The following is a 22722-nucleotide window of genomic DNA, read 5'->3' on the forward strand; positions in this document are numbered from 1 at the left end:
ATTTTACTTTGCTTCCATGGATTCCAATGGAAACTTTTAGCTAAAGAATGCATCTATAAGAGAACTTTAGAAATGATCAAAAAATATTTTAAGACATAATTCAGTATACGTTTTACTCCAAGAGAGCAGGAATCTTGACTCTTTCATTCACCATTGAGCACTCAGCCTCTTGCACAATGCTTGGGTATAACAGAGACTCAGTAGTGCTTATTGAAGGAATAAGCAATTAAAAACTTACCATTTTTTTAATTTGAGAAAATTGTAGTTTCTTTACACACACAATTTTATTCCCTAAAGATATGAAGACACTGCATGTGCATGCTTGGGATCATTGGTTAGCAAACTATTTCTCAAACATGTTTGAATAAAGATTACTTGACATTTGGCCAAAAAGTCAGGCTCCCAGACTTTGCCCCTGAAAGTTCAGTAAGTCTCAGATGGCTTCAGGCATCATATCTAGGATCTTTTCCAAATCCAGGTCTTTGATATCTTTGTTTCACTTTGTTTTCAAAAGACATTTGCTTGACTTCCTACTAGGCTGTCCATCTTTCTGCAAAGTCACTGTTAATAAGCTAATTATAGAGATGGTATTAGACTGAAAGGAAACTGGGTTCTACCACCCAGCTGATTTTATTGCTTCCCCTCTTTGGACACAAATTCCCTCAATCTTAAAATGACAAGGCTGAGTTAACTCCAAGAGTTAACTCCCAGCCCTCTTGCAGCTCTATTATCAGGTAATTCTTATCTTTGAAACCTGATAGATATCTGGCCAGTTAAAAAGTGCTACATGAGACATTTTCAACAAAAAGTATAAGTATTTTGTCTTTGTTGCTTCATTTGTAATAAATTAACTAGGGACTAATTACAAATTGAAGAGATATTTAAAAACTTTTAGGTTATTTAAGCACCATTCTTCATAAATAATTTTCTATACCAGTTTTATTTGGGATTCCTTGGGTACGTGTGTTGGGAGCTGATTGATAACTTTTTATTTGAGGTTAAAAATGATTCCTTAAAAAAAATGATTTCTTAACTCTTGTCAATTTTCTTTTAGATCCCTCCAAAGATATATCTACAGATAAGAAAAAAGTCCTTTGCTTTTGAGTATAATTTTCAGAAGTTAGAAAAGCCCCACCTGCCCAAGTGTCTTGTTACTAAACTGTAAGCAAAATCAGAAGTAATCTTCTGGGTAACTATGCCAAATAGATCTCACAAAAAACGAAGAGAAGGGGATCTTGGTGAATATATTCACAGAGATTTGTTTATCAGATTAACCGTCTGTATCAGTCTCGGGCTTGGAGACATGTAAGCCAAGTTGTATTATTTTTTTCCAGAAGTATAAATCCAGTTAGATTAACATTTTCTAGAAGCAGAGAAAAATAGTAGATTGGAAAAGTTTTAAAGGTGAGGAGGAACCCAAGAAGGTCAAGACTTGATGAGCAGAGGGTCATGTGTGCCTAAAGGTTGTTGCCAGTAAGAGCGGAAAGATGTTCCTGTCTATTTGGAAAAGAAGCAACAGCAACATTCACGTATTTCAGAATTCTATCTTGAGCTGTTCCTGAAGTCAGAAGGAAGAGTTCTGTGAAATGATGTGATAGGAGAGAGAAGGAAGAATTGTATAATTGCAGTTTCATTCTACCAGGAAGCTGCCTGGTGGCATAGTATTGAGGGTGTCATCACAGAGGTGGGATTGGTTTTCTTATATCCTCATGTAATTTCTTAACACCCACTTCTTCCTCTAAGGTGGATCCCACATAAAGAATAATTATTATTTAGTCTAATCCACACTAGCAGTGATGTCTCATAGTGGATATTAATCAACTCAATTATCTCTCAAGTTTGCAGGTATAAAGAGCAATGAACAGGCTGAAGAACATTTCTGGAGTTAAGCTTGTGCTTCAAGAATGGACAGAAAATGTGGGAAATACGTAGTGATGGAACAGTCTGGAAACCAGCCGATGAATATTGGTGGCACCACCGTGGTATGTTCTGATAGTTCAGAGTCTTGTTTTCAATAATAATACAACTCTGATTTTTTTTTTTATTACAACATGGTTCTTCCCAAAAAGCAATTTTTGTGTGTGTGTGTGTGGTACGCGGGCCTCTCACTGCTGTGGCCTCTCCCGTTGCGGAGCACAGGCTCTGGGCGCGCAGGCTCAGCGGCCATGGCGCCCAGCTGCTCCGCGGCATGTGGGATCCTCCCAGACCGGGGCACGAACCTGCATCCCCTGCATCGGCAGGCGGACTCTCAACCACTGCGCCACCAGGGAGGCCCCCAAAAAGCAATTTTTAATCAGAATTCTACATGAAAGACAATTTTTAGCTATTCTATGACTACTTGTTAATTAGAAAACTTGTATTTTTTTCTGTATATCAATATATGCATTATTAATAAATTTATTTTAATACTCAGTAATCTAAGATATTAGCAATTTGGGGAGTAACAATTTAATAAGCTGTTCAAATAATTCTCTACAGTTACCATAATTAGAGTATAAGATGACAAATCTGTGGTTGATTGCATTAACAATTTATGTTTTTAAAATGTGATATATAGATTTTTGTGTTAATTGCCTGGATTTTAGTGTAATGTGTAGATTTGTCAGAACTCAAAGATTTCATACGTTTTTGAACGTCAGAACATCATCTTGTAAGTGAATTCTAGACCTAGGAAGCAAATTATCTAGCAAGTCTTTTAGATTAGCCTCTGCTTAACTACATACGAGTTCCTTTTTTAGTAAAGAATTGTATTCAAGGGAATATTAGAGTTCAATTATATACAATATTATTTGACTATTGCTTATGTTTTTAGAAGAAATAATTTAGTGCTGTGTGTTTTGGGATTGCCTTTTATGTAACTTTGTCTCTGACTAGAGCCCTTGATACTGGAAACGTGGAAATGTGTTGAATGAAATCAGTATAAGTTTGAATGGACAGTTACATTCTGTGAGGAAAAATATTTTTGTCCCCTGCACTAACAAGGAAGGTACAAGGCAGAGAAATTGTTCTCTTGATTCTAGATCAGCACTCCTTTCCCCTAAAGATGTTCTTTATGGTTCTTCTAGCCTTGCAGCTATGTCATTAGGTCTTCACAGTGTCAAGATACTCAGATAAAAAGGTCCCTTTACTAAGGAATTATTCATCTTGAAGATTTCCCTAGATAATAATGAGAGTTTTCAAATAAAGGGCATGTATCTTCATCACTGACTATCTCACTTTACATCTGGATATTTGGATATAATCGTACAGAAATTTCTTTTTAATTGATGGCCATTTTCACCAGTGGATTATAGTAGCAGTTGAAGTCTACGTAAAAAAGAGAAATTTAGGAGTTTGTTTTCCCCTCTTAGGAAACATGAAATGGTAATCTCTTAAGTTATGAGCATAGAATTTAAAATTTTATTCTATGAACATAGCTAGTGCATATTGGGTGTATGTAATGGAGATTATTGGCTTCTACCAAGAGCTAATTAACTATAATTCATAGCCCCCCAACTTCTCAAAATTTTAACTTTAGAGACTACTGTGCTCTCAGTGCAATCACTCACCATCTTTCTTCCCTTAAATATTTTTAATTCTGGTAAGTTGGTCTTGCCAGTGAATTTTTATTTAATTACGAAAGTTCAGAAAAATATTCAAGTTCATCAGCCATAAACGAACTGGATAGCTGAAGAATAACGATAGTAATAATACAAAGAAACACAAAGCTTTTATAAAATATAAATGTGTGATTTTCTCAAAGCTACCTATTTAAAAACAGATGGAAATTCTTAAAGTGCGTGTGTGTATTATATCTTCTTTTATTTGGTATCACTGCATAGCTATTCTCTTTACTTCTTTGGCGTGATATTACACCTTTAGAAAAACAGAACTTGACTAATTTTTTTTTGCCTGAGTGTATTCCTTCTTGACTATATTTAATCATATTTATACTCTCTTTTATTCTTAGTTATAGTTGCTCAGTGGCTACCGTCTGCACACATATGTAGCTTGATTGTTTTAATAGAAATTCGAGATTGAGCCAGCAATGTCAATAGCATTTTTAATAACCATTTAGGATTGGTTATTTAATCAATGTAGTTGAGAGAGTACATTTAAATAATGCTCTTGCTGTCCTATGAGTAAAAATTAGATAATTCTATAATGTTTTTGAGCTATAACAAATTTATACATAACAATTTACACTCCCGTAAGAATATAACACAGATTGCTCTCTATCTTTTTCTTAAAACTGTATCTGGAGTTATTTCTCTGTCTCTCCTTTTTTTTTTTTTAGTTGAAGAAATAATCTTCTATTGTTAGAAAATAACATTTATTCAAATAAATAGAGCTAATATATTTTAACATAGTAAGTTTATAAAATGTTATAGATGGTGCTGTTGAGGAAATGTCTTAGACTGACTTCAAGAAAAACCTAACCACCAAAACCTTTCATATTTGAACCCATCCTTTTAATTCATTTACTTTAAAAAATTCAACATGTATTTAAAAGACTTCAAGAATAATGTAATAGGCATGTATGTACCAAACACCAAGTTTAAGAAATAAACCATTACAGATATAGTTGAAGTCTTTGTTTTTTAGTTTTTTATTGGATATATTTGACACATAACATTGTAAATTTAAGGTGTACAATGTGCTACTTTGATGTTATTATATATTGTAATATGATTAGCTGTAGCAATATTTATCACATTACATAACTATAGTACAAGAATATTGTCTACATTCATTATTCTATGTATTAGATAACTACTTGTTGCAAGTTTGTGAAATCTTTTGTTTATATCTTCCCAACACCCTTCCCTTCCTCCTTTGTGCTACCCACCCCATAAAGACTATGGTGAATATGTTTGTACCCAAACATTTTCCAGCTTCTAATCCTTATCATATTTATCTGCACATATTTTATCGAATTCAAACAAGCCTCTTGTGCTTCACCAATGGAGCATAAGATCTGTAAGAGTAGAAAAATCAAATAGAAACTAGGAAATGCGTGTTGAGAGATTACTAAATGACTTGTCTTCCATAGGTCTTTCATGGACTGCCTAGTTCTGTTGAAAAATGAGGATGGCATTAATAATGTTAAGGCTACAAGACCCATTCTGGTATGAGGAATTTCAGTTAGTAGGTTGTGGACAGATGGCTACTGGTCTTATTAGACTTAGAAATCCTGGGCAGTAGAACCTGAAAAATGTAACTTTGTTATTGTTTTGAAAACCTTTATTTTTAAAAATAGTTGTAGTCTTATAGAAAACTGCAAACATAGTACAGAGAATTCCCATATACCTAGAACCTAATTTCCTCTATTTTTTCTTCCAGCTTTATTGGGATATAATTGACATATAGCACTGTATAAATTTAAGTTGTATGGCATAAATTTTGTGTGTAGTTGTATGGCATGATTTTACTTACATACATTATTAAATGATTATCACAATAAGTTTAGTGAACATTCGTAATCTCATATAGATACAAAATTAAATAGAATTTTTTGTGATAAGATCTCAGGATTTACTTTCTTAACTTTCATATATAACATGCAGCAATGTTAATTATATGTATCATGTTGCACATTACATCCCTAGTACTCCTCTATCTTATAACTGGAAGTTTCTTCCTTTTGATTGCCTTCATCCAATTACCCCTTGCCTCCATGGACCCCACCTCTGATAACCACAAATCTGATCTCTTTTTCTATGAGTTTGTTTGTTTGTTTTTGAAATTTAATTGACCTACAGCACTATATTACTTTCTGTTATACAACATAGTGATTTGATGTTGCTATACGTTTCAAAATGATCACCACGGTAACTGTAGTTATGATGTTACCATACAAAGATATTATATAGTTAATGACTGCACATTTCATTCCTGTGACTCATTTATTTTGCAACTGGAATTTTGTACCTCTTAATCTCCTTCATCTATTTACCTCAACAGTTTCCCATATATTAACATCTTACATTAATATGGTACCTTTGTTACAATTAATGAACCAAGGTTGATATATTATTGTTTTAAAAAGTCCATACTTTATTCAGACTTTTTAGTTTTTACTTACTGCCCCTTTTCTGTTCCAGGATCCCATCACAGCTACCAAATTAGGTTTAGCCATCATGACTCCTTAGGCTTCTATTGGCTGTGACAGTTTCTCAGACTTTCCTTGGTTTTGATGACCTTGATAGTTTTGACAAATACTAGTCAGATATTTGGTAGAATTTCCCTCAATAGGAATTTGTCTGATTTTTTTTTATCATTAGCCTGGGGCTCTGTATTTTTTTGTTTTGTTTTGTTTGTTTCTTTTCCTTTTAGGGAAGACCATGGAAGCAAAGTGCCATTCTCATCACATCAGATCAACAGTACCTATTATAATTTATTTATTTATTTATTGCGGTACACGGGCCTCTCACTGCTGTGGCCTCTCCCGTTGCGGAGCACAGGCTCCCGACGCGCAGGCTCAGCGGCCACGGCTCACAGGCCCAGCCGCTCCGCGGCATGTGGGATCTTCCCGGACCGGGGCACGAACCCGCGTCCGCTGCATCGGCAGGCGGACTCTCAACCACTGCGCCACCAGGGAAGCCCAACAGTACCTATTATTAACATGATTTATTGTTGTTGATGTTGACTTTGATCACCTGGATGAGGTAATACTTAACAAGGTTCTTAAAGTTGTTCTCCACTCGTCCCTTTCCAAACTATATTCTTTGGAAGTTGCTGTGCTTAGCCCACTCTTAAAGAGTGGGGAGTTATGTTCCGTGAGAGTGTAGTATCTATGTCAATCATCTGGGATTCTTCTGCATAGGAGATTTACCTCTTCCTCCTCATTCACTTATTTGTTCAATCATTTATATCAGTATTGACTCCCAGATGTTTATTTTATACTTTGGGTTATAATCCAATACCACTTTAAGTTTTTTGCTCCAATTGTTATAGATTTGGCTATCGAGAGCTCTTTCAGCTGGTTCCTGTGTCACTTTGACATACTGACATACCTCTATCATTGTTATTATTATTATTTTTTTTTTGGTGAAGCATGGAGTATTTCCTTAATCTCTGGTGCTACAAGATGCTCCAGGCTCATCTTGTATATTTCCACACCCAGCCCTATAATCAGCCATTTCTCCAAGGATCCTTGGTTCCTTTCGCTAGAGAATGGTATCAGAAACCAATGTCTGGGTACTTGTTCCTGCTAGTGTGTTGTTGCTTCTAGGTCCTCTCAGCTGACAAAGCAAGGAAATATGTGTGTATATTAACCAGTGTATACACATGCATCTATAAATATTTCTATATGCAATCATCTGCATTTATATTAAGCTAAACATGAATTCATACTGATAGCTCCAACTTTTTAAATTTTTTTATATTTATCTGTATTCAGTGATCTCATTAATTCACTTATTCTAACGTTCTGTCTATAGATTCTTTTGGATTTTTTTTGAATTTTTGAATATTAATTTATTTTTCTATACAGCAGGTTCTTATTAGTTATCCATTTAATACATATTAGTGTATACATGTCAATTCCAATCTCCCAATTCATCACACCGCCCCCACCACGCCACCGCTTTCCCCCCTTGGTGTCCATACGTTTGTTCTCTACATCTGTGTCTCAATTTCTGCCCTGAAAACCGGTTCATCTGTACCATTTTTCCAGTTTCCACATATATGCGTTAATATACAATATTTGTTTTTCTCTTTCTGACTTACTTCACTCTGTATGACAGTCTCTAGATGCATCCACGTCTCTACAAATGACCCAATTTCGTTCCTTTTTATGGCCGAGTAATATTCCATTGTATATATGTACCACATCTTCTTTATCCATTCCTCTGTCGATGGGCATTTAGGTTGCTTCCATGACCTGGCTATTGTAAATAGTGCTGCAATGAAAAATGGGATGCATGTGTCTTACTGAATTATGGTTTTCTCTGGGTATATGCCCAGTAGTGGGATTGGTGGGTCATATGGTAAATCTATTTTTAGTTTTTTAAGGAACTTCCATACTGTTCTCCATAGTGGCTGTATCAGTTTACATTCCCACCAACAGTGCAAGAGGGTTCCCTTTTCTCCACACCCTCTCCAGCATTCGTTGTTTGTAGATTTTCTGATGATGCCCATTCTGACTGGTGTGAGGTGATACCTCACTGTAGTTTTGATTTGCATTTCTCTAATAATTAGTGATGTTGAGCAGCTTTTCATGTGCTTCCTGGCCATCTGTATGTCTTCTTTGGAAAATGTCTATTTAAGTCTTCTGCCCATTTTGGATTGGGTTGTTTGTTTCTTTAATATTGACCTGCATGAGCTCTTTATATATTTTGGAGATTAATCCTTTCTCCATTGATTCATTTGCAAATATTTTCTCCCATTTTGAGGGTTTTCTTTTCGTCTTGTTTATGCTTTCCTTTGCTGTGCGAAAGCTTTTAAGTTTCATTAGGTCCCATTTGTTTATTTTTGTTTTTATTTCCATTACTCTAGGAGATGGGTCAAAAAAGATCTTGTTGTGATTTATGTCAAAGAGTGTTCTTCCTATGTTTTCCTCCAAGAGTTTTATAGTGTCCAGTCTTACAGTTAGGTCTCTAATCCAGTTTGAGTTTATTTTTGTGTATGGTGTTAGGTAGTGTTCTAATTTTATTCTTTTACATGTAGCTGTCCAGTTTTCCCAGCACCACTTATTGAAGAGACCGTCTTTTCTCCATTATATGTCCTTGCCTCCTTTGTCATAGATTAGTTGACCATAGGTGCGTGCATTTATCTCCGGCTTTCTATCTTTTTCCATTGATCTATGTTTCTGTTTTTGTGCCAGTACCATATTGTCTTGATTACTGTAGCTTTGTAGTATAGTCTGAAGTGAAGGAGTCTGATTCCTCCAGGTCCGTTTTTTTCCCTCAAGACTGCTCTAGCTATTTGGGGTCTTTTTTATCTCCATACAAATTTAAAATTTTTTGTTCTAGTTCCGTATAAACTGCCATTGGTAATTTGATGGGGATTGCATTGAATCTGTAGATTGCTTTGGGTAGTATAGTCATTTCCACAACGTTGATTCTTCCAATACAAGAACATGGTATATCTCTGCATCTGTTGGTATAATCTTTAATTTCTTTCATCAGTGTCTTACAGTTTTCTGCATACAGAGCTTTTGTCTCCCTAGGTAGGTTTATTCCTAGGTATTTTATTCTTTTTGTTGCAGTGGTAAATGGGAGTATTTCCTTAATTTCTCTTTCATATTTTTCATCATTAGTGTATAGGAATGCAAGAGATTTCTGTGCATTAATTTTGTATCCTGCAACTCTACCAAATTCATTGATTAGCTCTAATAGTTTTCTGGTGGCATCTTTAGGATTCTCTATGTATAGTATCATGTCATCTGCAAACAGTGACAGTTTTACTTCTTCTTTTCCAATTTCTATTCCTTTTATTCCTTTTTCTCTGATTGCCATGGCTAGGACTTCCAAAACTATGTTGAATAATAGTCGTGAGAGTGGACTTCCTTTTATTGTTCCTGATCTTAGAGGAAATGCTTTCAATTTTTCACCATTGAGAATGATGTTTGCTGTGGGTTTGTCATATATGGCCTTTATTATGTTGAGGTAGGTTCCCTCTGTGCCCACTTTCTGGAGACTTTTTGTCATAAATGGGTGTTTAACTTTGTCAAAAGCTTTTTCTGCATCTATTGAGATGATCATATGGTTTTTCTTCTTCAATGTGTTAATATGGTGTTATCACATTGATTGATTTGTGTACATTGAAGAATCCTTGCATCCCTGGGATAAATCTCACTTGATCATTGTGTATGATCCTTTTAATGTGTTGTTGCATTCTGTTTGCTAGTACTTTGTTGAGGACTTTTGCATCTATATTCATCAGTGATACTGGTCTATAATTTTCTTTTTATGTAGTATCTTTGTCTGGTTTTGTTATCAGGGTGATAGTGGCCTCATAGAATGAGTTTGAGAGTATTCCCCCCTCTGCAATTTTTTGGAAGAGTTTGAGAAGGATGGGTGTTAGCTCTTCTCTAAGTGTTTGATAGAATTCACCTGTGAAGCCATCTGTTCCTGGTCTTTTGTTTGTTGGAAGATTTTAATCACAGTTTCAATTTCATTACTTGTGATTGGTCTGTTCATATTTTCTGTTTCTTCCTGGTTCAGTCTTGGTAGGTTATACCTTTGTAAGAATTTGTCTATTTTTTCCAGGTTGTCCATTTTATTGGCATAGAGTTTCTTGTAGTAGTCTCTTAGGATGCTTTGTATTTCTGTGGTGTCTGTTGTAACATCTCCTTTTTCATTTCTAATTTTATTTATTTGAGTCCTCTCCCTCTTTTTCTTGATGAGTCTGGCTAATGGTTTCTCAATTTTGTTTATCTTCTCAAAGAACCATCTTTTAGTTTTCTTGATCTTTGCTATTGTTTTCTTTGTTTCTATTTCATTTATTTCTGCTCTGATCTTTATGAGTTCTTTCCTTCTGCTAACTCTGGGTTTTGCTTATTCTTCTTTCTCTAGTTCCTTTAGGTGTAAGGTTAGATTGTTTATTTGAGATGTTTCTTGAGATAGGCTTGTATTGCTATAAACTTCCCTCTTAGAACTGCTTTTGCTGCATCCCATAGGTTTTGGATCATTGTGTTTTCATTGTCATTTGTTACTAGGTATTTTTTGATTTTCTCTTTGATTTTTTCAGTGATCTCTTGGTTATTTAGTAATGTTTTGTTTAGCCTCCATATGTTTGTGTTTTTTACGTTTTTTTTTTTCCTGTAATTGATTTCTAATCTCATAGCGTTGTGGTCAGAAAAGATGCTTGATATGATTTCAATTTTCTTAAGTTTCCTGAGTCTTGATTTGTGATCCAAGATATGATCTATGCTGGAGAATATTCCATGTGCACTTGAGAAGAAAGTGTAATCTGCTGTTTTTGGATGGAATGTCCTATGAATATCAATTAAATCTATCTGGTGTATTGTGTCATTTGAAGCTTGTGTTTCCTTATTAATTTTCTGTTTGTATGATCTGTCCATTGGTGTAAGTGAGGTGTTAAATCCCCCACTATTATTGTGTTACTGTCAATTTCCTCTTTTATAGCTGTTGGCAGTTGCCTTATGTATTGAGGTGCTCCTATATTGGGTGCATATATATTTATAATTATATCTTCTTCTTGGATTGATCCCTTGATCATTATGTAGTGTCCTTCCTTGTCTCTAGTAACATTCTTTATTTTAAAGTCTAGTTTATCTGATATGAGTATTGCTACTCCAGGTTTCTTTTGATTTCCATTTGCAGGGAATATCTTTTTCCATCCCCTCACTTTCGGTCTGTATGTGTCCCTAGGTCTGAATTGGGTCTCTTGTAGACAGCATATATATGGGTCTTGTTTTTGCATCCATTCAGCAAGCCTGTGTCTTTTGGTTGGAGCATTTAATCCCTTCACGTTTAAGGTAATTATCCATATGTATTTTCCTATGACCATTTTCTTAATGGTTTTGGGTTTGTTTTTGTAGGTCCTTTTCTTCTCTTTTATTTCCCACTTAGAGTAGTTCCTTTCACATTTGTTGTAGATCTGGTTTGGTGATGCTGAATTCTCTTAGCTTTTGCTTGTCTGTAAAGCTTTTGATTTCTCCATTGAATCTGAATGAGATCTTTGCTTGGTAGAGTAATCTTGGTTGTAGGTTCTTCCCTTTCATCACTTTAAGTGTATGATGCCACTCCCTTCTGGCTTGTAGTGTTTTGCTGAGAAATCAGCTGTTAACCTTATCAGAGTTTCCTTGTGTATTATTTGTCATTTTTCCCTTGCTGCTTTCAATAATTTTTCTTTGTCTTTAATTTTTTCCAATTTGATTACTATGTGTCTCAGTGTGTTTCTCCTTTGGTTTATGCTGTATGGGACTCTCTGTGCTTCCTGGACTTGGGTGGCCATTTCCTTTCCCATGTTAGGGAAGTTTTTGACTATAATCTCTTCAAATATTTTCTTGGGTCCTTTCTCTCTTCTCCTTCTGGGACCCTATAGTGTGAACGTTGTTGCATTTAATGTTGTCCCAGAGGTCTCTTAGGTTGTCTTCATTTCTTTTCTTTTTTTTTTTCTTTATTCTGTTCCACAGCAGTGAATTCCACCATTCTGTCTTCCAGGTGACTTTTCCGTTCTTCTGCCTCAGTTATTCTGCTATTGATTCCTTCTAGTGTATTTTTCATTTCAGTTATTGTATTGTTCAACTCTGTTTGTTTGTTGTTTAATTCTTCTAGATCTTTGTTAAACATTTCTTGCATCTTCTCGATCTTTGCCTCCATTCTTTTCCCGAGGTCCTGGATCATCTCCACTGTCATTATTCTGAATTCTTTTTCTGGAAGGTTGCCTATCTCCACATTGTTTAGTTGTTTTTCGGGGGTTTTATCTTGTTCCTTCATCTGGTACATAACCCTCTGCCTTTTCATCTTTTCTATTTTTCTGTGAACGTGTTTTTTGTTCCACAGGCTGCAGGATTGTAGTTCTTCTTGCTTCTGTTGTCTGCCCTCTGGGGGATGAGTTTATCTAAGAGGCTTGTGCAAGTTTTGTGATGGGAGGGACTGGTGGTGGGTAGAGCTGACTGTTGCTCTGGTGGGCAGAGTTGGGTAAAACTTTAATCCACTTGACTGCTGTTGGCTGGGGCTGTGTCCCCTCCCTGTTGGTGGTTTGGCCTGAGGCAACCCAACATGGGAGCCTACCTGGGCTCTTTGGTGTTGCTAATGGCGGAGTCTGGGAGGGCTTACAGCAAGGAATACTTCCCAGAACTTCTGCTCTGCTGCCAGTGTTCTTGTCCTCACGGTGAGACAGAGCCACCACTGCCTCTGCAGAACATCCTCCAACACTAGCAGGTAGGTCTGGTTCAGTCTCCCCTGGGGTCACTGCTCCTTCCCCTGGGTCCCGATGCGCACACTACTTTGTGTGTGCCCTCCAGGAGTGGAGTCTGTTTCCCCCTGTCCTGTCAAAGTCCTGCAATCAAATTCCACTAGCCTTCAAAGTCTGATTCTCTAGGAATTCCTACTCCCGTTACCAGACCCCCATGTTTGGAAGCCTGACGTGGGGCTCAAAACTTTAATCCAGTGGGTGGACTTCTGTGGTATAAGTGTTCTTTAGTTTGTGAGTCACCCACCCAGCAGTATGGGATTTGATTTTATTATGATTGCACCCCTCCTACCATCTCACTGTTGCTTCTCCTTTGTCTTTGGATGTGGGGTATCTTTTTTGGTGAGTTCCAGTGTGTTCCTGTCGATGATTGTTCAGCAGTTAGTTGTGATTCTGGTGTTCTCTCAAGAGGGAGTGAGAGCACGTCCTTCTTCTCTGCCATCTTGGACCCTCTTTTGGATTTTCTATAAACCCAATCATGTCTTTGTTTTTTCATATTTTATAACTTTATTTTTGTTTTTCTAACAATGCACTGGCTACAACCTCCAATGTAATGTTGAATGGAAGTGGTGAAAGTGAACATTTTGTGTTGTTCCCAAATTCAGGGGGAAACATGAAATATTTCACCATTAATTATGATGTTAGCTTAGGTTTTATGGAGCTATCCTTTATCAGATTATGGAAAATCTCTTCTATTACTAGTTTGCTCAGAAATTTTATCACAGATGGTTGTTGAATTTTGCCAGAAGTCTTTCTGCATTTTTTTGATATATTCACATGTGTTTTTCTCCTTTATTTCTGTTAATGTGGTGAATTATATTAGCTGTTTTGAATGTTAAACTAACTTTCATTCTAAGTTAGTTTAGGTAGCTGGGTAGACCTCTCTTGGTTATGAGTTTTTACCATTTTGATATATTTTTGGATTTAATTTACTATTATTTTGTTTATAATGTTTGTATGTATATTCTTCAGAGATTGACCTTCAGAGATTTCAAGGTCAGCTCTTTAACATCCTATGCCAGGCAGCCTCAAAGTATGGCAAATGTCCTTAGGGGGAAACCAGTCTTGTGTTTAAGTCCCTTTCTGATAGCAGGATTTTATCTCCTAATCACTATGATACTGCCGAAGACTTTACTCTGCCTTTCCATCCTGACTTCCAGCCTCCTGAGCTATTCCAGAACATTACAAAGGCCTTGTGTTTGGGGATCCCCTATTTTCCAGTCTGTTATGCCAGACTCACATGAACAGCAAAAGTTTTGCTGACTCTTTTGTTAGTCAGAACCTCAGCTCATACTCAGAATCAACAAATGCTCCCAGAAAATAAAATGGCCTATGATTATTAGATCACTTTGGAAAAGCTCTTTCTTCCTCTAAATTTTAAGTAATCTGATTTTCACTTCTTTGAAAGCCCTTCAATTTTATTGATTGTTTGATTGATTGACTGCAGTGGGAGAAGTGTCCTATTGCAATTTACTATACCTAGACTCTCACTTCACCTCTTTAGATTTGATTTTCTCATTATGAATAAGACCACAAAGTGTTGTTCTTTATAAGCCTTGAAGTCTCTAGAATTTTCATTTTGGGACTTTTAAATTCTATTTTATTAAAAAAAAATTTTTCTGGAAAGAAATTTATTATTCCATACTAGCTGAAGCACACAAATTTATGGCCATGTAGAATTACACAGAAGTATGTAATTTTTTTATTGAATAAAAGATTCTTTAAATCCTATAGTTCTTTACAATTTTCAGAAGTTTCATACATATGATTTTATATATTCTCATAATAACCCTTTCCCCACCCATCCTCCTTCCCCTTTCCTCTCCCCACTGGTAATCAATAGTTTGTTCTCTGTATTTGTGAGTCTGCTTCTTTTCTGTTTTATTCACTAGTTTGTTGTATTTTTTATTTTACAGTATTTGTCTTTCTCTGTCTGACTTATTTCACTTAGCATAATGCACTCCAACTCCATCCATGTTGCTGCAAATGGCAAGAATTCATTCTTCTTTATGGCTGAGTAGGATTCCACTGTAGATATATATCACATCTTCTTTATCCATTCATCTGTTGATGAACACTTAGGTTGCTTCCATACTTTGGCAATTGTAAATAATGCTGCTATGAACATTGGGGTGCACGTATCTCTTTGAATTAGTGTTTTTGTTTTTTTCAATTATATTCCCAGGAGTGGAATTGCTGGGTCATATGATAATTCTATTTTTAGTTTTTTGAGAATCCTCCATACTATTTTCCACAGTGGCTGCACCAATTTACATTCCCACCAACAGAGTAGGAGTGTTCCCTTTTCTCCACATCCTATTATGGGACTTTTAAAAATATCTCTCTACATCAGCTTGCCACATAATGATATTTAACAAATCCTTTAGATATGATGAAGGTAAAAGATAATGTCTGAATTTTAATGTGAATAATTATATAAAATAATCAAATGTAATTTATGATGACCTAGTTAGATTTTCTTATTTTGAGAAGAAATATAATAAATGTATTTATTTATTCCTCAGGTTTCAAATGATCTTATTTGATCAAATAAGCCATAATATGACATAATCTAATTTATATTTGTCCGAATTGTATTACTTTAGACACAAAATACAATAGCATCTTATTTTTCTCCCATTCTTTTCTGTACACAGCCATTCCCGAACCTTGGAAATGATGAAGCTCAGAGTTCAGCCTGTAAGTTTGCAACATCAATTGATGTAACTGGCGATGCTGGTCCCAATTTAAATGACATCTGCATCAACAGAGGGACCCTTGGACTTCCAAACTTTCCAAACAGAGAATCCCAACATTTTCAGGTAATGTCTGGGGTGACACTGTTTCTCTGGGTTATGATGTAATCCACATGGAAGTGTTTTTGATCTAATATTAGAGAAAAAACATTCAATCAATTAACATTGTTCTTTTGAAAATCTACAGCATCCTTTGAACATGTCAAATCACTGAGAGGGAATGCAGAAGAGGTAGATTTATGGGACTCTTAATTTAAGGAGCTAATGATCTTGATGGAAAGAAAAAACACCTATAAAGTTTAGGGAAAATATATAAGCATCAAAAAAAAAGCAAAGTTTTGGGTTCCTTTTTTTGGAGGACCGAGTAGCTGATGACAGCAAATGCATTGACAGTGAATGACATTGTAACCCTGGCTCAGTGGAAGGTGAAGTCACGTGTTAAAGCCCTGGGGCCCTAGTCTGTGGGTGATCTGGCTCACTCTCCTTCCCTTCCTGCTTCTGAGCATAACTGTGGGCCTTCTGTTAGCCTCCTGTTTCTGACCTCGTGTGTCTTCAACCTTGACTTAGACAATAATTAGCCTTGCCTTGGTTTGGTGCCTGGAAGCAGATTTCCGGTGTTCTTTACGCTGTTTCTCATCATTCTGTTTTCTTCACCTTGAGACCTGATCTCCGAGTCCTTCCTCCATTCCACCCCCTACTCCAGGTGAAAACTTGATTTTGACTGATTGCTACTGATGCCTGGCAGTTTGGTTCGATTCTTCTGGCCCTGGACTACACCCCTCCTCTGATTAATCCTGCTATAGAGACAGTTTGGAAAGACTTTGATAAGAGAAGAGAGGATAAACTCTTAATGACAAGAAACACTGTGGAAGAAGGCTTTTGATAGAATTATTTAGAGAATATATCTCTGATGACCTCAAACAAACCAGACCAATCAGAGAGCTGAAAGTTATTTTAGATGCCTTTACTTAGCCACAGATGGACAACATCGCGGTCTAGGAGGTTTAGATTGTTTGTAAGAATTCACACATCTAGATAGTAGCAGTAATAGCACTTGAGCACGGGTCTCAGGTTAGGTTAAGATGAGTTTTTATTAATCTTGCTCCTCTTTTTAAAAATTCAAACAAAAAATGAGGGTAATTTTCCTCGGAGGTGTGAGTATCGTCCTTCCTCTCCTCCCGCTTTGATTTCCTTTCTAAGGCCTAGATGACATGGGGCAGGAGGCGCCATTAGTCACTGGGCTCTCTTAGTTGGTGCCACAAATTCCCTTAGCCTTGGTACCCAATGCCCTTGAACTGCTTGTGATTGCCTAGTGGGTGTCACTCTCAACACCCAAATTGTGGTTTATTGTCTGAGACAGTGTCCACTATTTTGGAAAATTGAAGAGTTACCCTACATGCTCCAATGACATATGTGCTCTTTGTTTCCTTTAGTGATTGTTTTCAGTCATAAGAAAATAGATAAGAATGAGCTAATTAGTGAAATCAAATGTTTTTTGAGTACTTAGAAAGTGCTAGGACAACGTTATTCATACTGTTTCCTTATTTACTGTTTAGCTTTATTAAATAGGTGATATTATCCATGCAAGGGAATTGAGGCTTTGCAAGACATGGCAAATTTCCACATACCACCATCTATCTAGTAAAAGGTGGATTTAAAATTTAAACCTAAATCTGTTAGATTCCAATGGCTATGCCCTTAATTACTATAAAGCCCCGCCTTCTGCAAAAATCTAATTTGAAGGATGTTTCTTATTCTAATTTTCTCAATAACATTTGGAGGTAGATATTATTATCCCCACTTTTGATACATGGCAAGTTGAGAATTAGGCAAGTTAAGAAACTTGCTCAGAATATTAATGGTATGGAATTCAAATTTAAGACTCTCTTGTCTCAAGGCTTACATGTTTTATACTATGCAATGTTTCCTCTACAATAACAGATTAGAGAGATATTACAAAGTAATATTACTGACATTAATCCCTATTCTAATCTTATAGATTTTTATGGATGAAAAAATAAGATCAAAGAGGTTAACATCTTACACAGTGAAAATAGCTGGTGGCAGCACAAGATGGATTTCAACAAATGTATTCAACTCTGATTTTCATGCTGCCATTACTAACCTGTATGAACACCTAGCTAGAATATTTGACAGGCCATTAATTAATGCATTTAAAATGGAAGGCTATAAAGCAGACACAAATCTGACAGTTGATAGGCCAATGAAGGGAGAAGATTTTATCAGGTGATATTTTGGGTCCCTCAAATCTCTGTATGCAGCAGTCAGACACACATGTGTAGATACTTCATTTGATGGTGGGAGGAATAAACAGTTTCTAAGATGACATTTAGTATTTCTTTTAGCTTTAAATACATATGAAAAGAAAGCAGACAGATCAGTGGATATTCCTTTATTCCTATTACAAAGAACAAGCCTTTCCCAAATGAAACATTAAACTTGAGCCAATATTTATTACTACAGGCTATTAAGGTATTTTTTATGTTTATACATTCTTCCACTGAAGTAATCTATATATAAAAAGATTATAAATGACATTTTTCTTGCAACATTTGGTTTCAACTTCAGTAATTATATTTAAATCCTTTTCAGGTGACACGAAATTTGTTTAGTGGCTGGTCTCTGTGGAAGATATTCCTGGCTTGTCTCTTAGCTTCTGTGATAACAGTGGCAATTGGAGTACTCATAGTGTCTCTGGTGTATAATGGGAAAAATAATAATGCCCCCATTTTTATACAACTTACTCAAAACCAGGGGACAATCTCATTGACTGAAACAAGCTCATCTGATAGTTCCAAAACTACAGTTGCCACTAGCACAACAGATTCTACCACAACATCCAGTACCATGACTACCATCACTGAGCACACTTCAACGGAACCTACAAGTATACCAACCACTGATTCCACAGAAACCACAATTGCAACAGACACCACTTCAACTGAAAAAACGATCACAGATAAAACTGAGGGTATGACCAAAACAGCCACCACTGCTTCCACCACTTCTACTGAGACTATGACTACCACAGTTGCCACCACCACACCTCAACCAACTACCACGACAATGGCTGGCACTACCACTGAGGCTGCAACCGCAACAGACACAACTGATTCTTCCACTCCCACTCCTGCTTAGACTACAACTACCACAGTGGCCACCACCACACCTCAACCAACTACCACGACAACGGCCGGCACTACCACTGAGGCTGAAACCACAACAGACACAACTGATTCTTCCACTTCTACTTCAACTACAACTACCACAGTGGCCACCACCACACCTCAACCAACTACCATGACAACGGCCGGCACTACCACTGAGGCTGAAACCACAACAGACACAACTGATTCTTCCACTTCTACTTAGACTACAACTACCACAGTGGCCACCACCACACCTCAACCAACTACCACAACAATGGCCGGCACTACCACTGAGGGTACAACCACAACAGACACAACTGATTCTCCCCCTTCTACTGAGACCACGACTACCACAGTGGCCACCACCACAACTCAACCAACTACCACAACAACGGCCAGCACTACCACTGAGGGTACGACCACAACAGACAAAACTGCTTCCACCACTTCTACTGAGAGTATGACTACCACAGTTGCCACCACTTCAGCTGAACCAACTAGCACAACTACTATTAGTACCATGGGTGATTCCAATGTCAGTAACTGCCAGCATAAAGCTACAGTGACCAAAATAACCACTTCTAAAACAAGATTACTTAATGACCAATTCAACTAACACTAAAATGATAGTGAATTCATCCATAAAACAACATTTAGATGTAACAGTACCGTATATTAGACCTGACCATTTAATGTGGATAGTCTCTACTTTGTGAGGTTTTTGATAATATAATTTTCATACAAAGTAAATCCAATCCATTTACTTATGCTGGAAAGCTGTTACGATTAAATAGAAAGTTACCAAATGTGATTACAGTCTTTTATTATTATAAAGTTGTAGTCTCTAATACACTAATTCCATATGTAATAAGGAAAATACATTCTATATGGTAAGGGTGTTTTAAATAGATTTACATATTACCACATCTTCTTTTTAGATTGTGCCAACATTATTTTCATTTCATTTTCTCTTTAAATCATTTTGATATATAAGTAAAATTTTAAATGTGTTATCACTATTTTCAGTTAATAATTTTGTTTTCTACTACTTTTTGCAGTAATCTTATAAAGCATTCAATTAAATACTTTCGATAAATATTTACTTATGCCTGCTATCTGCTGAAATACCAGAGAAAATTCAGAAAAAGAAAATAGCAATGCTGAGAGTAATAAACTTACAAATTTGGATTCTGTTACTTAGAATTCTTGGTAATTCACAGGTTTAAATCAATGTTGATGGTACACGCACTCTACTGCAGTCCTACTGAATCAGAATCCTCAAGGGTGATCCAGAAATCTATATTTTTCAAAAAGTGTGCAAACAGGACTGATAACCGCTACTTGAAGCAGTGAATTCAGAAGGGCATTGTGACCTGTATCTTTGATGTTAGTGAGATTGATATAAATAAGTAAATATTCTTTAAAGCACTAACAAAAGTCAATTCCATTTGTTGGTGTTAATTTTACCTATAAACAAAGGATGCTGAATAGCATATAGACACATGAGCACATGGTAGGGACTGGGTATGGAAATGCTTTCCTAACCCAAAAGGAAAAATGTGTTTTCCAGTAATTTAAAACAAATATTTTAGTGGTCACTATGCTAATAAGAAATAATTTTTAACTATCCTTCCAAGTCAGCCTTACAGAGTTACTTTCCCCCTGTATTGCCAACCTACTTACTGTAACTATATGCAATTAATGTAATAAAACTTTATTAGAACACTCTAATTCTGTTTCCTTCATTATTTTTGTTTTTGTTTTTGTTTTGCATTATGTGGGCCTCTCACTGTTGTGGCTTCTCCTGTTGCGGAGCACAGGCTCTGGACGCGCAGGCTCAGCGGCCATGGCTCACGGGCCCAGCCGCTCTGCAGCATGTGGGATCTTCCCGGACCGGGGCACGAACCCGTGTCCCCTGCATCGGCAGGCGGACTCTCAACCACTGTGCCACCAGGGAAGCCCCATTATTTTTTTAATTAGTGATACTGTATATTATTTATTAAATGTATCACTGACTGAACTTTTTTTGTTAAAGAAGACGCAACTTTTACCATTTTCCAGCTCTACATCTCTTCATTTCATCAGGATGAGACATGTTCTGCAGTAGGTCCATTGTGTAAATAAATACAAGTTTGCTCTGTAAAGGATGGAAGATTTTTCCCAGTTTAACACATTGTGGGTGCTCAATGGATTTTTCTTTAATAAATGTTCATCACAGCAACAGTATATTAGGTAAGCTTCCTGAAGGCAGGAACCTGGCCCCTATGTTTAACCAATGTGTGTACCTGGCAACTAACAGGTAATAAATATTTTGCTCAATAAATTAAAATAGCAAAAAGTATAAGAATTTATTATTAAATGAAGAAGATTTTAGAATTGGAATTATACTGTTAAATCATCTTTTTTTTTTTTTTTTTTGCGGTACGCGGGCCTCTCACTGCTGTGGCCTCTCCCTTTGCGGAGCACAGGCTCCGGACGCGCAGGCTCAGCGGCCATGGCTTACGGGCCCAGCCGCCCCGTGGCATGTGGGATCTTCCCAGACCGGGGCATGAACCCGCGTCCCCTGCATCGGCAGGCGGACTCTCAACCACTGTGCCACCAGGGAAGCCCCTAAATCATCTTTTAATATACTTTTAATGTTAAGCTATTCTAATTAGTATCATTTTTCTAAAATGTTTTTTAGTTGAAATACACATATGTGCAGAAAATGCACATATCATAAGGTACGGCTCAATGAGTTTTCACCGAGTGAACACACCCATACCCCAATCAAGAAACAGAACCTTACCAGCTCTTCAGAAGCCTGCCATGTTCCCACACCCAAACACCACCTCCTTTTTCCTTCCCCCAAAGTAAACACTGTTCTGATTTCTAACACCGCGGACCACTCTGTCTGATTGCAAACATAGCAGGAATGGAATTGGTATAGTGTGTACTCTTTTGTGTCTGACTTCTTCGGCTCAGCTTTTTACTTGTGAGATTCATACATGTTTTATAATGATTTGTCTCTGAGGATGAGTGATAGAGTATATATGGGTGTTCCATGTAAAATTCTTTATATCTCTTTGTACATTTGAAATATTTCCTAATTTTCCAAAAGCAGTGTGGCTAGGACACAGCAAGTGTTGTCTGCATGAATGCACAATGAAGTCAGCTGGGGCTAACTTACTTTAGATCTTATACGTTTTGCTAAGTTTTAGTGATTTTCCTTTCCCCAGAGGAATGCCATTGAGGGGTTTTGAGCCGGAAAGTGACATATCTTATTTAATTTTAGGTGGAACAATGTCAATGCCTTGCAGAAAAGGGATTGGAGGACTGAAAAAGTAGAAATAGAAAAATTAGATTTTTGCAGTGGGTTCGGTAAAAGGAGATACAGAAATACATCCTTTCTGAACATGTCTCTAGTCCTCCCAGCTAAGTCCACCAAACCTTCCAACCTGTAGCCCCTGTTTTACCTCTGTTTCTGCCCAAGTTCCAGAACTGACCATATCAGAGAAAAAAATTATTGAAGTGCTGGGCAGGCATGCTTCATATGCTCATCTTCTGACACTTTCAACCCAGATTAGGTGAACCAGTATCAAATCTCAAGCTCTGAACACTCTGACAACAGTGTCCTGCAGTAAACACTTGTTGCGGACCTGAGCAGGGGTTTGATGCTTGCTTATAAGCCCTTATCTGTGAGCTAGTTTGTAGCCTCTGATAAGGTGAAGGTCCCTTTTGAGTTGCTGATTAGCATCTAGTTGATTCCCTTTTGTATCCCAGTAGTGCTTGCAGTTTTACAATACCTAGTTCTTTTTTTTTTTTTTGTGGTACATGGGCCTCACTGTTGTGGCCTCTCCCGCTGCAGAGCACAGGCCCCAGACGTGCAGGTTCGGCGGCCATGGCTCACGGGCCCAGCTGCTCCGCGGCATGTGGGCTCTTCCCAGACT

At 36.9% G+C, this 22722-nt stretch overlaps 1 protein-coding gene across 1 annotated transcript; it reads left to right on the top strand.

Annotated features, from left to right (window-relative positions):
- The first annotated feature begins 1904 nt into the window (after window positions 1–1904).
- LOC132435767 (dynactin-associated protein-like) lies at window positions 1905–18782 on the top strand. Its single transcript, XM_060027783.1, has 3 exons — window positions 1905–1982; window positions 15525–15689; window positions 18237–18782. The coding sequence occupies exons 1-3, from the start codon at window positions 1905–1907 to the stop codon at window positions 18780–18782; spliced, it is 789 nt and encodes a 262-aa protein (XP_059883766.1).
- Window positions 18783–22722: the final 3940 nt, after the last annotated feature.

This window comes from Delphinus delphis, chromosome 13 (assembly GCF_949987515.2).
Source record: "Delphinus delphis chromosome 13, mDelDel1.2, whole genome shotgun sequence".
NCBI lineage: Eukaryota > Metazoa > Chordata > Mammalia > Artiodactyla > Delphinidae > Delphinus > Delphinus delphis.

Bases quoted from the DNA above. Each gene is read 5' to 3' on its own strand.
- LOC132435767 (XM_060027783.1), top strand. From the start codon at position 1,905: ATGGACAGAAAATGTGGGAAATACGTAGTGATGGAACAGTCTGGAAAC. The intron at 1,983-15,524 runs GTATGTTCTGAT...TTCTGTACACAG, and splicing joins ATATTGGTGGCACCACCGTG to CCATTCCCGAACCTTGGAAA. The intron at 15,690-18,236 runs GTAATGTCTGGG...AATCCTTTTCAG, and splicing joins GAGAATCCCAACATTTTCAG to GTGACACGAAATTTGTTTAG.